At 40.8% G+C, this 14,536-nt stretch overlaps 1 protein-coding gene across 2 annotated transcripts in view; it reads left to right on the top strand.

Annotated features, from left to right (window-relative positions):
- Nucleotides 1–14,536, top strand: part of LOC143958277 (putative E3 ubiquitin-protein ligase MID2) — a 557,933-nt gene that overhangs the window by 229,575 nt on the left and 313,822 nt on the right. For both annotated transcript variants that reach the window (XM_077467793.1, XM_077467794.1), the window contains exon 4: nucleotides 11,590–11,697. In XM_077467793.1, coding sequence (XP_077323919.1) covers nucleotides 11,590–11,697 — 108 coding nt within the window. The remainder of the gene's footprint in view (nucleotides 1–11,589; nucleotides 11,698–14,536) is intronic.

Here is a 14,536-nt window from a genome sequence, read left to right as displayed (position 1 = left end):
CAAGAACCTGGAAGGCTGAAAACAACCGATCAAATTAACTTGGCATGCTTGATTGGTTTACCTGCCGAAGTAAAAACAAACTTCTGGCCCTTCAAATGGAACCAAAAGCTCTCTCTATCTCAACTATCTACATAAATATCCACTCTTTTTATAGCTCACAGGCTTTGCTAAAACATGGGAGCTCTGCTTCTTGAGCTGGGGAAAAATGATCCAATGACTCTGAATACAGAGAATCCTTCTGGGTGATAAACTTCATCCTCAGTATAAAACCGGGAATAACACTACAAAAAAGTAAATACTCGGGTCTCCAGGGAGTGTGTCCTGCACTGGGCTCACAGCAGCTGATTCCTACCTCATCAATTTAACACATGTGTTTTTTCTTTGTCCTCAGCCTCCTCCAATAGAGGCAGTAAGGTGCCTGGATTCAAATGTACACATTTTTCTTTGTTAGATTTGTACATAAACAAACAAAACAAATTCCTATTTTGAACCTTTCATTAGACAAACTTTTAGTTAGCTATATATATATATATATATATATATATATATGTGTGTCGGACCATTAAAAATTAAATATTTGACTAAAATAATGTCTGTAACTTTGTCTAATAGCACCTTTGCATAAAAGCTACAGCTCTGATATATCGGGATGAACCCTTCATTACTGGGTCCAGCTTGCATAAATATAACAATGGCTTGTTTTCTCTCATGCTGTTTGTGTAAGAACTCCAGTTTCATGTTTCAAAAAGACAACTTTTTCCTGGCAATATTATAATAAATAAGAATACCCTGCAGTCATGCAGAGGTGTCCATAAACCCTAAGTATTCTACTTATACCCACTGCACTTACAAGGAAAAGGGGCACATCATTTCACAATCCACACATTCTGCTTTGGATTTAAAAAATAAAAATACATAAAAACAAAAGGACCAACAATATGTATGATGGACCAGAAAGCACTTGGCCATCTGGCTGCTGGCAGCATATATCCTAACAGGGTGTGTGGACTTGATGTGATGGGTCTGTTATATTTACATTTTATTTATTACTCTCACATCATGGACCGCACATCAAGTTATTATCAGACTTTAAGATTTAATTTTTGTAGAAAAACTTCTCATGTATCCCATCCATCTTGGCTTTGTTAAACATTATTGCAGCTGTATTCAAATTAACAACCTCATCTTAATCTTTTTTTTCTTTCCACTCAATAAATGTAAAATTACAAAATTATCTTAATCTAAACTAATCCCATTTTTTACCAATTTCCCCATTAACCTGGATTTCATTTCCAACCAAAGGTTGTCTAAACCAGTTTCAATATATCTATATTTATTAATAAAATTGTTAAACTCATATTAGAAATTAATACTCATATGATAATTTCAATATCACACACTAATATATATGCACAGATAAATGTCCTTAAAGGGGGACATTTTACTTAATTTTACTCAATTTCTCTCTCTCTTTTTTTTTTTTTAATGCACGGTTTCCACTATCAAAGTATATTCGAATTTGTGTAAGACACGGTTAAATGTAACCTTCATTTTACCATGTTTGGAAAACAGATTCAAAAATATTTTGTGATCACATTGTTTATCATTAGATTCGTTAACCCCGGCACATTTTGTTATAAATGTTTTGTCTAAAAAACTGAAATTGGCATGGTGTCCTTCCAGCTTATCACCAACCTCTCATCCCAGCTACATTCTTTCAGGAGAGCACAAAGGAGGGGGGTCACATCTGCGTACATGACTCACACAAGCGATAGAACTAAAGGTTCCAGCATTCACAAACATACACAAATATATCTCTAAAATTGCTTAAATTATTCCCATTTGTACACAACACGTGCATATCATTCTCTCACTTTATTTTAACGCTTTTTAATACTTCCTTGCTTAAACTTCTGCTTTCTTTATTTTGTTCTGATATCCTTTGTATTGTAATACCATAATTCACATACTGTACCTTCTATGATCAGACGGGCAGCCATAGTGCTCATCCCATCTTCCCTCTCTGACAACATATAAAGTACTCTGTTTTAACTCTCATTACTGTTCCTTGACTTTACTAGTTGTAGTGCCTGACCCCAAATTCATCCCACAACTTAACATCAAAAAGTCCCTTTCTGTCTAGTGTTAATTGTCACCCTTGATCCATCCTGCTCACATAGATAGCTGTTTCTCTAGCTGTATACTCTGCATGATTCTTTGTCCCTGTGGACTTTGGTGGTAACCCAGTTACCCTTTGAGGATCCCTGTCCACTTTAACCATTAATCTAGGGGCTCAGTATAGGCGGAACCGCATCTTCGGTTCATATATAGCACTCCTCTTGTGCTGGGCATTTTTGAGGGTCTCTTACCCTTCATTCCCTTACTTAATTTAATGCCCATAATGACTGGCCAGTCCTCTCTACGTGTGCCTATACCCTCTTGCCTCTAAACTACTTTATCTAGCAGATGTACTACATATACCCGTGAACAGCACTATTCTTCCCTTTCTCTATAACACTCCGATGGACAGATGACAGTGACAGCATATAAACACCAATCAATACAGTTTGATTAAGGGGAGTAAAATAGGTACCCTTTGTCCTGAAAATGCCTGACCGATCAAGGAAGTCTGATAACTCAAATGTAAGCAAAAGGCTTACCTCAGCCGGCTGATTATCAGAAATTCCCGGATCATCTCAAGCTCCACGTTTCGGATACTCAGGGTCAACTGGTAACCCCTCCTGGCTGGCTCGCCACCTGAAATGGATATTTTATAGATAGGCAACTCCTATCCTCATATTGATTAGTGGTTCCAAATTAATAATAACTACTGCAGTAGGGAACAGACACAAAAGATACACTCAGCATCTTTCCAAATAACCGTTCTTCTTTATTATGACGCATTTGAAGGTTTTTATACACATGTTACGTAGGTATCACATTAATATTACAATTGTACGTTTATGGTAACAAGGGGCATTACATAGGCAGGCTAATTCTAATCAGGACTCAAAAGAATTCAAAGCATGTACTGAAAACATTATTAGTGCCATGTGCACAGTGATGGCATTGTGCAATACATATAAAATAGAATACAATTATATACAGAACCTACAAATTTCCATTACAGGGAGAATAAAAATTCTTCCACCCTCCAGTGTCCTTTTATCTTATCTATTGTATAAAAGACCATACATTTGGGGTCCCGGCCATGGTGGTCCCTAAAATGTCTAGAGACACTATGTTTGTTAAATCAGTTTTTTATATTTGTAATATGTTCCCTAATTCTTACATTTAGTTGTCGTGTAGTTCTTCCCACATATTGTTTGTGACAGGGGCATTCAATAACATACGTGACGAAAGTGCTGTTGCAAGTAATCAACTTATTGATTTTGTATTCCTTTCCATTTGTAGAGGACATAAAGTGCGATTCTTTTTTTATTTTTATTTTTTTTTTTTATTTGTTTTCTTGCTAGTTCTGCAAGGGAGACATCTCCCACACTTGAAAAACCCTTTCAGGTTTTCAAATATTTTAATTTGTTTTGTTTAATTTGTTTCTAGTGGCCATAACCCGCTATTTTCTACAATCACACATTTTAATTGCAGAGAATAAAGCCGGAGAACATTCGATTTTTGCCTGATTCACAGAGTGAATTTTTATAACTTCACCCTTCTATGTCTTTCAGTTAGAGTTTACATCTATTTTTTGTTTTTTGTTTTTAATGTAAAGAGTTCTAAAGCAAGGAGTGAGATGTAAGATAGGACAGGGCTGTAATTAGGTATTTGCCCCGGAATTTCAGGGATACATTTATTTTGTGCTGCTGTGTAAACGGTATAGTAATAGCTTACATCGGCTGTCTTCCAAATTTTTAACTGCATCCATAACAATGATTTTAAGATAACAAATGGCGTCGATATTGTCCGGCAGCGGAGGATTTTTCTGACAGCACTTAACACTGGCCGGGTCCCCAGAGAGCTGCGAACTAACAAGTAGCTTTTCATTGACAACTCATCAGACTTGTAAAGCAGAATTGATTAAAGTGCAATTAGAAGCTCTAATTATACTAGCTGCTGTAGGACAATTCTGCTTGGGTCCATGACCTTTTCACGCATGGACGGAGCTGGGAACAAGACAGATGTGGATGGCACTAGTCCGGCAATATCTGTGGCATCTGAAACTGATGCAGTCTAGATTGCCTCTAACCATTGATCGATACGGCTCGAAATAAGGCTACAGATAAACCCAGTGTGTGGGTAGCAGGATGTTTTTTGATTATTTATTTATTTATTTGCTTTATTATTTTTTTTTTTAAATAGTACATAAATGGTACAGGAGATGATCAGAGACTGCAGACATGATACAGGAGATGGTCAGAGACTGCAGACATGATACAGGAGATGGTCAGAGACTGCAGACATGATACAGGAGATGGTCATGTTCTAGGAAACAGTCATAGACTGGAGGCATATTACATGACAAATCACTGTTATAATGGCACAAGAGGGGAACACAGATTAGTATCTACCAAGGCCCCAAGGGCTACACAAAAAATGCCAAAGGGCCACATGTTGAGCACTGGGGGGGGGGGGGGCTAGATGAATGTCATTCAAAAATTTTGCTTTTAACATTCGATTTTTGGAATGAAGTGACTTTACTGAACGATAACCACATCCACTGTTAGAAATGTGTTTATTTGAAAAGAAAAAAATCCTTCCTGCGACTTCAAGTTTTCTGGATGTCAGCCGATGATTAAATAATCAAACGAATGTTCTTAAAATGAAAAATGTGGAAGAAAATCCCAGCTTTAATTTTATTTTTATTTTTTTTAAATCTTTATTTAAGCTTATGAAAAAAACATAACCATGTGCCATCTTTATTTTTATTGACTCCTTTTCTCCGTTCCTTGATCTTTCCCTATACATTCAAGGTCAAGGTCAGTTTTGAACTTTCCTCCTGCTGATGGAGGTTATATCTCTATGTTCTTGGCTAAGTGAACAGCCCAAATCCACCCCGAAATGTTGGGGGTGAATGCAAGAATAAAAATATAATATTAAAAGAAGATTGGTTTGGGGGCACCCGAGCTGAGTCACAGTTCCCTGTGTCCATTCAGACACGGAGCCCCAACCCAACCCAGCCCCACCCCCTCTCTCCCCTAATTGGCTAGCCTCTTCTTGTCTCTTCTTGTCTCAGCCAATCAGGAAGGACAATTTGGATGGGTAATACACTCGTGGACATCGCTGGACAGAGAGAGACCTCAGGTAAGTGTTAGGGGGCTGCTGCACACAGAATGCCTTTTATCTTAATGTATAGAAGGCATTAAGATAAAAAAAACTTCTGCCTTTACAACTCCTTTAACTCAAGTTTGGAAGGTGTAAAATGCTGACTGTGACAATAAAGAACACCATCCCTACAGTCAAGCACAGAGGTGGAAACATGATGCTTTGGGGCTGTTTCTCTGGCAAGCACAGAGGTCAGACATTTCTTGTAGGTTGGTGGCCAGGTTTGCACACATCTCAGGAGGGATTTCAGTCCACTCTTCTTTACAGATCTTCTCTAAATCCTTAAGGTTCCTTGGCTGTCTCTTGGCAACTCAAAGTTTCAGCTCCCCCCCCCCGCTAAATTTTTCTATAGGATTAAGGTCTGGAGACTGGCTAGGCCACTCCATGACATTAATGTGCTTCTGTGCTTCTTCTTCAGCCACTCATTGCCTTAGGTATTTGTTTTGGGTCATTATCATGCTGGAAGACCCAACCACAACCCATCTTTAGTGAGGGAAGACGTTTCCCATCCAAGATTTTACAATACATGGCCCCATCCATTGGCCCCTCAATGCAGCAAAGTCGGGCTGTACCTTTAACAGAGAAACCATTTCACTGGGAAGAACCATTAGGGAGACAAAGCTCCATTTTTCATTGCCACCGTCCCAAGTATGGTATATATAAAGGCTAGTACCCCTCCGGTACAAAAGGAAACTTTAGTCAAAACACAAATATTAACCCGAAAAGTAGAAAAATGTATTAGATAAAAAACACTGTCATGAGACAAAAATAACAGTGATGCATAGAGTAATATTGAACATCCAATAATGTATAAACAGTAAAGCACTTCTCCTATAACCCAACGTGTTTTCGGGAAATTCAAGATAAATTCCATCTTCGGAGGAATAAGGGAGATAGTAATTGGAGATGCTCAATGCTGTTTCATTGAATAGAACATTAAAAGTTTTTTAGATGATGCCAAATAGGAGTTGGAGGCTACCTCCTGGGGTTCCTGTGTGAGACAAATCTGCCACTTTTCCACCAAGGTTTGACCGTTTTCAACAAGTGTAGCTATATTAGCTTGCATAGCCCTGTTGTGAGGAATCAATTTGTTTTTGGGGACCCTTGTGAGGGATCTCTCCAGTCTTGAGGATTAACCATGCTTGGGCAACCATCTTCCCTGCCTGGATACATGTCTCAACTCCTATTTGGCATATATGAAAAACTTTTAATGTCACGCATGTTCCCAGGTGCGCATGGGAGTAAGATTCTGGGAGGACATCCATGGACGCCCTCCCAGAATAAGCGGACCGCACTGTAGCCTGGTCACCAACCTACAAGAAACATCTGACCTCTGTGCTTGCCAACAAGGGTTTCTCCACCAAGTACCAATTTATGTTTTGCTTGGGGAATAAATACTTATTTTACTCACTGAACTGCAACTCAATAGCATTTGCACCATGTGTTTGATTTATTTATTTTTTGGATTTTTGGTTGATATTATGTCTCGTGTAAATTACACCTATGATAACAATTATAGACCCTTAATTTCATTGTAAGTGGGCAAGCTTGCCAAATCTGCAGGGGATCAAATAATCATTTTCCCCACTGTAATACTAAAACAAAGGCTTGTTAGGGTAATGTCGTTTTCAATAAATAAGTCCTGATATTTTTCATAAAGACAAGTTGAAAAATATATTTTTTTTTTTATTAAATGACCCTTTTTGATTTTTTGTACTTTTTTTTTTTTTTGTACTGCATGCATACTAAATGTTAATCTGCTGTGGCAAGTCAACATTAACATCAGAGAAATATCATAGAGAATAGCAGTAAATTAGGGCTTTGGGTATTAAGACATTGGCATTTACTATGCTTTAAAAAGAAAAGTATCAGCAATTGCAATCGGTGTACTAATGCAAATCCATTAGTAGGAACACAAAGTACATGCCAAAAACCTTCATGGTAATGTTTTTAGTGGTGGTCATGTGACCTCTACTCTGGTCTTTCTGTTCTTTAGGACAAGGGCTGTGGGTAGAGAGATATGGCAGTGTTTCCTCTGATGTCATCATCTACTATAAGATGAAGAGAGAATTAGAAGATAAAAAGCCTGGCATCTGGTGATGTTGCAATGACACAGACTGGTAGAACTATGCAACCTTCCGTGAATGCTGGCAACTCTGGATGTTGCAGGTGTCACAGTCCTGGGTCCTCTATGGCACATGTGTCAAACACAAGGTCTGCCATGCCAATTCATGTGGCCCTCGCACCTTGAATGCAGATGCGGCACATAGCAAGCTGTTTTCTCTGGGGGCACTTGGCAGGAGGGAGGTGCCAGAAAGAGGAAGATCTGGGATGCTCTGTGCAAGACCGTTACACAGAGCAGGTACGTATGATTTTTTTTTTAAACTTGCCTTTAATATCACTTCAATAATCTCCTGGTCCTTCTCCAGACCCTGCATTTTCTGCTTCCCAGCTCCATCCCCAGCTTCTTCCCAGCAGCAGCACAAACTAAGGTGGGTGCACTGTGATGCAAGGGGAACTCTTGACTTCTAAGTGTGTGGGGGCTCTTGACTTCTGATGTAAGGGGGGGTGGGGGGCTCTGGAAATCTAGTCTTACAGATACAACTGGCCCTTTGAGGGCAACCGTAATGCTGGTGTGGCCTGTGATTAAATTGAGTTTGACAACCCTGCTTTATATGTTCTCAGGTGGGTATTTTACTGGTAGGATGAGATGAGGTAAAAATCCTGTTGGTGGCAGAGGCGCCCAGTGTGGTGAATCTAAGGAGTGATTGGATTCGTCAATTTAGCTGAACATCACGAGAAGATAAATTTCATGACTATTACTACTCCTCCTTAGTTTATGGCAGTGTTTCTCAATTCCAGTCCTCAAGGCCCACTAACGGGTCATGTTTTCAGGCTTTCCATTATTTTGCACAGGTGATTTGATCAGTTTCACTGCCTTAGTAATTACCCCAGCTGTTTCATCTGAGGGAAATCCTGAAAACATGACCTGTTGGTGTACCTTGAGGACTGGAATTGAGAAACACTGGTTTATGGTAATATACAAATGTTTGGCATTTCTCAGTTTTCTCTTTCACTGAAGTGTGTCTCTAATCCAACCAAGTGTTTTCTCTTTCACACAAAGGCTGCTTTCACACTGGGGCGGGAGCGGCGTCGGCGGTAAAGTGCCGCTATTTTTAGCGGCGCTTTACCGTCGTTTTATCGGCGGTCTGCGGGCGCTAGCGGGGTGTTTTTAACCCCCGCTAGAGGCCAAAAAAGGGTCAAACCCACCCGCAAAGCGCTGCTGCAGCGGCGCTTTGCCGGCGGTATTGCCGCGGTGTCCCATTGATTTCAATGGGTAGGAGCGGTGAATACACCGCTCCTTCACCGCTCCAAAGATGCGGCTAGCAGGACTTTTTTCACCGTCCTGCCAGCGCATCGCTCCAGTGAAAGGGGTGAAAGGGGCCGGTTTTTTTCAGGCGCTACACAGGCGCTATTTTTAGCGCTGTAACGCCTGAATACCGCCCCAGTGTGAAAGCAGCCAAACACACTTGGGTGGAAGAGAAAACCAAGAAACATCGAACATATCACAGTAAACTGAGGAAGTGATGAGTTATCGCCACAAAATGCATCTTTTGGTGAAATAAAACTGATTTTCATCTCACTTGATAACTCCAACCCATCCTTAGACACTCCACACCAGGCGCCGCTGCCATTGGTTTCAGCAACAGGATTTTACCTCCTATCAGCCTTCCGACAAAATGCTAACCTGAGGATCTGTGATGGGGATCCCTGTGACATTGGGAGCCTGCATGCACCCCATATGGAGACAGGGCCTCTTCACCTGTGTTCATGAACATTTGCATAGTTCTACCCTCTTGAGTCACCACATCCTCACCAGATGCAAGTAATATTTTCTTTTCTATGCATCATCAATTGCAGAAATAATTACATTCAGATACATACTAAACTAAAAGGGCTCTCCCCTCTCTTTTTCTGGGGCATACCTTGGAACTTTTATTGAGTCTCCAATCTGAATTTTTGGTCTGACCTTTTGGACCTTTGAGGACCACCACCAGGACCACCTAAATCCCATCACCTACTCTAGGAGTCCAACCTCAAGCAGCCATTGAGTTCCTCCAACTGCTGTAGGCCAAGGAAAATGGTTGATTGATACCCCTTGTTGTTCTTACAGCAGTTTAGAGAAGGAGTTACTCTAGGTGCTGAAGGTGAAGTGCTGGATCCAGGTCTTTAAAGTTAGTCTTTAGGGTCCTCTTCATGTAAATGGTAAAAACGATTGGTTCAGATGCGTTTTTACTCCCTCTGACAGACCAACAGCAGTATTGCCTCCTGATACCTAGAAGCTGCTGCTCTATTATATCCTTGGATCGCTTTTCAGCCTTAATGAGATTAATGACTTGGATTCAGCAGTTCTCTGCACAATGGGGGACCCTTTCTGGAAAAGAAGGGGTCACCCAAATTGCAAAATTCATATGTAGATAGAAATGGGTGCCATGCTATCGTCTCAAGAGTCCAAAGTCCTTTATTGATATTATAAGTGTCAAAAGGAAAACAACATTGCCAACAAGTTTCTGGGGCCATAAAACCTCCTTCTTCATGATTACCTTTATATATTTTTGTAGCCCTGATGAACAGTTCTGATGAAATTTTTTGTAGCCACAATGAAGGGAGATTTCTGGCCTCAAAATGCACTGGCTGCCTTTTGTTCTCCGGATGCCACTCGTGAGATCAATAAAGGACTTTGGACTTATGTGGGGACAGTTTGGTGCTCTTTTTTTCATCTACACAGAGAAAGTGTTACTCTGTCAGGACCCGTATTTGAACCTGCAACTTCTGCTGTGTCTGGCAGTATCTCTTCTTGCTGAGCCACCTGATATGCTGGACAGCTCTGTGGACAATTCCTTGGACAATCTTGTCTTGAACCTTGTTTCTGGTGAACCTTGAACTCTCTGTTCCTCCCATGAACTTCCTATTTAAGCAAAGCCTTTGTCATATTTGCCATTTAATTGTGCTCTGTCCAACCAATATCTCGCTCTTGTCATTCCTGCTGCCACTCGTTACTGACCTTTTTGTTTGTTCCTTGACTATGCTTTTGCTTGATCCCAACCTGCGATTGCTTGTTACTGACTTTTGTCTTGTTTACTGACTGCGCTTGATCCCTCACAGCTTTAATCTGTTATTGGACTATGGCTTGTTCACCTCCTAGTGGGACGATTTTGAGGACCACGACCTGGTCATGCAGCAAAACCAACAATCTCCACCATCAGAAGCTCTGGTGAACACCAGTTAGTGCTTAAACACCATACCTCGAATGAGCCCTCATCATCTACCAGGGTGACCTGCTTGTATACTTATCATGCTGGTTGGTTGGGAGCTTCTCTACTGCTATAGCTACTGGACATTTAGCCTGATCCATTACCGTGACATACACTCATTTAGCAGAAAGAAAGATGCTGGATATAACATGCCCTGTTAGGGGAGACCAGCCTCTTCCTCTAATGGTTGTGACAAGAATATAATACTGGAAGATAAACCTGCATTATCATGCTGCAATCACAGACTTGTAGCACTAAGCATAGGGTGACAACACCATTGTAAATTCAAAAGGCTGCATACAAAGTTGTCATCATAAAACTGGAAGGTAATCTGGACACACACTGAAACTGACAGGATCAACAAATATTTTTTTTGATATTATAACAAATAAAAAGGAATTTAGTACTAACAGCCCAATTAAAAATAAAAAAAACACTTCAACTCTTCAAAACCCCTGCCCTCTATGAATTAATAGTAGATTCAAAAACATTCTTCATATGCAATGCTGCTTTATGTAAAAAGCATACTCTTTAGACCCTGTGACTTCATCACAACATCCTTTTTGCTGCCATTCTTGTGCTGGTGGTAGGAGTCATGCCGACAACGCCTGTAGCCATTGACAGTCCAGGAGCTGTCGCCTCCGGCGCTGCAAGCCTCCTGGTGATACTACAGGGGGGCCATCCTGCCAATGCTGGCACAAGTGCACGTAGACAGGAAGTGTGTTGGAAATCGGCAGCACTAACACATAATAAGGGATAAAAAAGACGAAAACAAGTGCTTCATTAAGAAAATTTGAAAAATAGCAATTATTTATGACATACAAGCAAACTAAAGGTTGCCCAGTTGCAATCTAGATCCACAAATTGTTTGTGTTCCATAACCCATGTAATATATCAAAAGCGTTGCTATAATTGTACTACACTGGATTATCTTTGGCATAAAAAATTGGTTTGATCTCATCATAAAGTCTTTCTATGTAATGTTTTTCTCTAGGTGAACACAAGTATGCATGAGGCCAAGCTTAATGAAGAATGTGATGAACTTGTCGACATTATACATAGAAGAAAGCAGATGATTTCCGTAAAAATCAAGGAGACAAAAGTGAGTTTTCCTGCTCAGCTCTAATATTACGTTATAAATACATTTATCCAAACCAAAAAGCAGTAACAAATGTCAGAGGTTAGGAAATCCAAATATGACTTTTTAGTGTTTGGTAGATGCTGAAGTGTCTTCTACACTATATGGGCAAATGTTTGTGGAGACCCCACCATCACATCTATCTGAGCTTGTTGGACATCCCATTCCAAAACCAAGGGTATTATTATGGATTGGCTGTCGGATATGGATTATTTTTGCCTATAACAGCCTCCACTTCCAAGAAGACTTTCCATCAGATTTTGGGGGTGTCTGTGGGAATTTGTGCCCATTTGTGAGGTCAGGTACTGATGTTGAATACGAAAACCTGGCTCGGAATTGACATTCCAATTCATTCCAAATGTGTTCAGGTTTCTCTGGAGGCTAGTCAAGACCTCCACACCAAACTGGTCAAAGCATGTCTCTATGGAACTGGCTTTGTACACAGGGGCACAGTCATAACTGGAACAGAAAAGACTCTTCACCAAACTTTCCCACAAGGTTGGAAGCACAGAGTTGTCTAAAATGTGTCCTTGCATGCTGTGGTGTTAATAGAACCCTTCACTGGAAACACCTAAACTCAATAGTTTGTAGGGATAGCAACAGAACTTCTGCAATGTAGTGGGTGGGGTGTGATGGTCAGGTGTCCACATATCTTTTGACAAATAGTGTACCTCTCAGGAACTCTACTGGTGAGTTCTTCAGGTCTAGGCACCTGATGTGGCCATTATTCCTGTTGGATTTTTTTTTATTTGTTTATGGGCACAGCAGTATGCAGAGACTTGATCACACAAAGGAGGACATGAGATCACAAAAATGCCAGGTGGACAGAAATGGAGTGGAGCATAAGGCAGGAAGATATCTCTGTTGACATATAGAAATCGAAAGGGATGATTCATTGGACTCTACTCATAATTAAATATCACTTTTAGGGTGAACTGAACTTTTAATGACTTAAACAAAATGAGATTGCATACAAATAGGGACCCAGCATTGTTAACTTGTACAACTTGATCTAATATAAGGTGTAAAGCAGGCCATGAAAGGGTAATTTTTTATTTCGTCCAACCAGTGGTAGATCAACTTCTGTACAAGCACAGTGCTCACAAATGGATAGAGATTTGGTTGGTCCCTGCTAAACTGGCCACATTTGGATCCATCTATGGGCAGCTTAAAAAAAAAAAAAAAAAAACAACATGTTATACTTATCTGCTCTGTGTAATTGTTTTGCACAGAACAGTCTTGATCCTCTTCTTATTCGGTCCCCGCTGGTGGTCCTGGCTCCTTCCCCCTTCCAAGTGCCCCCCCCAATAGCAAGCCTATTTCTATAGGGGCCCTCAAGCAGGCTCCATCCCAAGTCTCGCTCTGTGTGTCCATTCTCACACACAGCGCGGCTTAGTCTCGCTCCCACCCTCTCCTCATTGGCTCACTGGCTGTGATTGACAGCAGCAGGAGCCAATGACTCCCACATCTGCGTGAGCCAATAAGGAGAGAGAGACCCAGGAGAACTGCTGCTCTCATGCACATTGCTGGAACAGATAGGGCATAGGTAAAGGGGGCTGCACCCAGAGGATAGATAGATGCATAGAATGCATTAAGGTAAAAAACCTTCTGCTTTTAGAACCACTTTAAGGAGCATCACCCTCTGCAAAGCAGCAGCTGGTGCAGAAAGACAGCTAACAAACCAGCATTTGCAGAAGGAGCCTTACCCCTTGCAATGTTCTACATTTTGTCATGTTACAACCAAAAACATAAATGTATTTTATTGGGATTTTATTTAATAGACCAACACAAAGTGGCACATAATATGAAAACTTAATGGAAAAAGAAATATGTCAAAAGTGTGGCATACATTTGTAATCGGGCCCCCTGAGTCAATACTTTGTAGAATCATCTTTTGCTGCAATTGCAGCTGCAAGTCTTTTTGAAGATGTCTCTACCAGCTTTGCACATCTAGAGAGTGAAAATGTTGCCCGTTCTTCTGTGAAAAATAACTCAAGTCCTGTCAGATTGGATGGAGAGCGTCTGTGAACAGCAGTTTTCAAGTCTTGCCACAGATTCTCAATTGGATTTAGGTCTGGACTTTGACTGGGCCATTATATCACATGAATATGCTTTGATCTAAACCATTCCATTGTAACTCTGGCTGTATGTTTAGGGTCGTTGTCCTGCTGGAAGGTGAACCTCTGCCCAGGTCTAAAGTCTTTTGCAGACTCTAACAGGTTTTCTTTTAAGATTGCCCTGTATTTGGCTGCATCCATCTTCCCAGCAACTCTGACCAGCTTCCCTGTCCCTGCTGAAGAAAGGCATCCCCCACAGCATGATGCTGCCACCGCCATGTTTCATGGTGTGTTCAGGGTGATGTACGGCGTTAGTTTTCTGACACATTTTGTTTTTAGGCCACAAAGTTACATTTTGGTCTCATCTGACCAGAGCACCTTCTTCCACGTTTTCTGTGTCCCCCACATGGTTTCTCGCAAACTGAAAACGGGACTTATTATGGCTTTCTTTCAACAATGGCTTTCCTCTTGCCACTCTTCCATAAAGGCTAAATTTCTGGAGTGCATGACTAAAAGTTGTCCTGTGGACAGATTCTCCCACCTGAGCTGTGGATCTCTGCAGCTCCTCCAGAGTTACCATGGGCCTCTTGGCTGCTTCTCTGATAAATGCTCTCCTTGCCCGGCCTGTCAATTTAGGTGGACAGCCATGTCTTGGTAGGTTTGCAGTTGTGCCATGCTCTTTCCATTTTCAGATGATGGATTGAACAGTGCTCTGTGAGATGTTCAAAGCTTGGGATATTTTTATA

Source organism: Lithobates pipiens, unplaced genomic scaffold (assembly GCF_037356315.1).
Source record: "Lithobates pipiens isolate NorthernLeopardFrog02 unplaced genomic scaffold, aLitPip1_a1.2 Scaffold_60, whole genome shotgun sequence".
In the NCBI taxonomy this organism is placed as follows: Eukaryota; Metazoa; Chordata; class Amphibia; order Anura; family Ranidae; genus Lithobates; species Lithobates pipiens.
The sequence above is the reverse complement of the archived record's forward strand: the minus strand, read 5'-3'. Positions and strand labels throughout refer to the sequence as shown.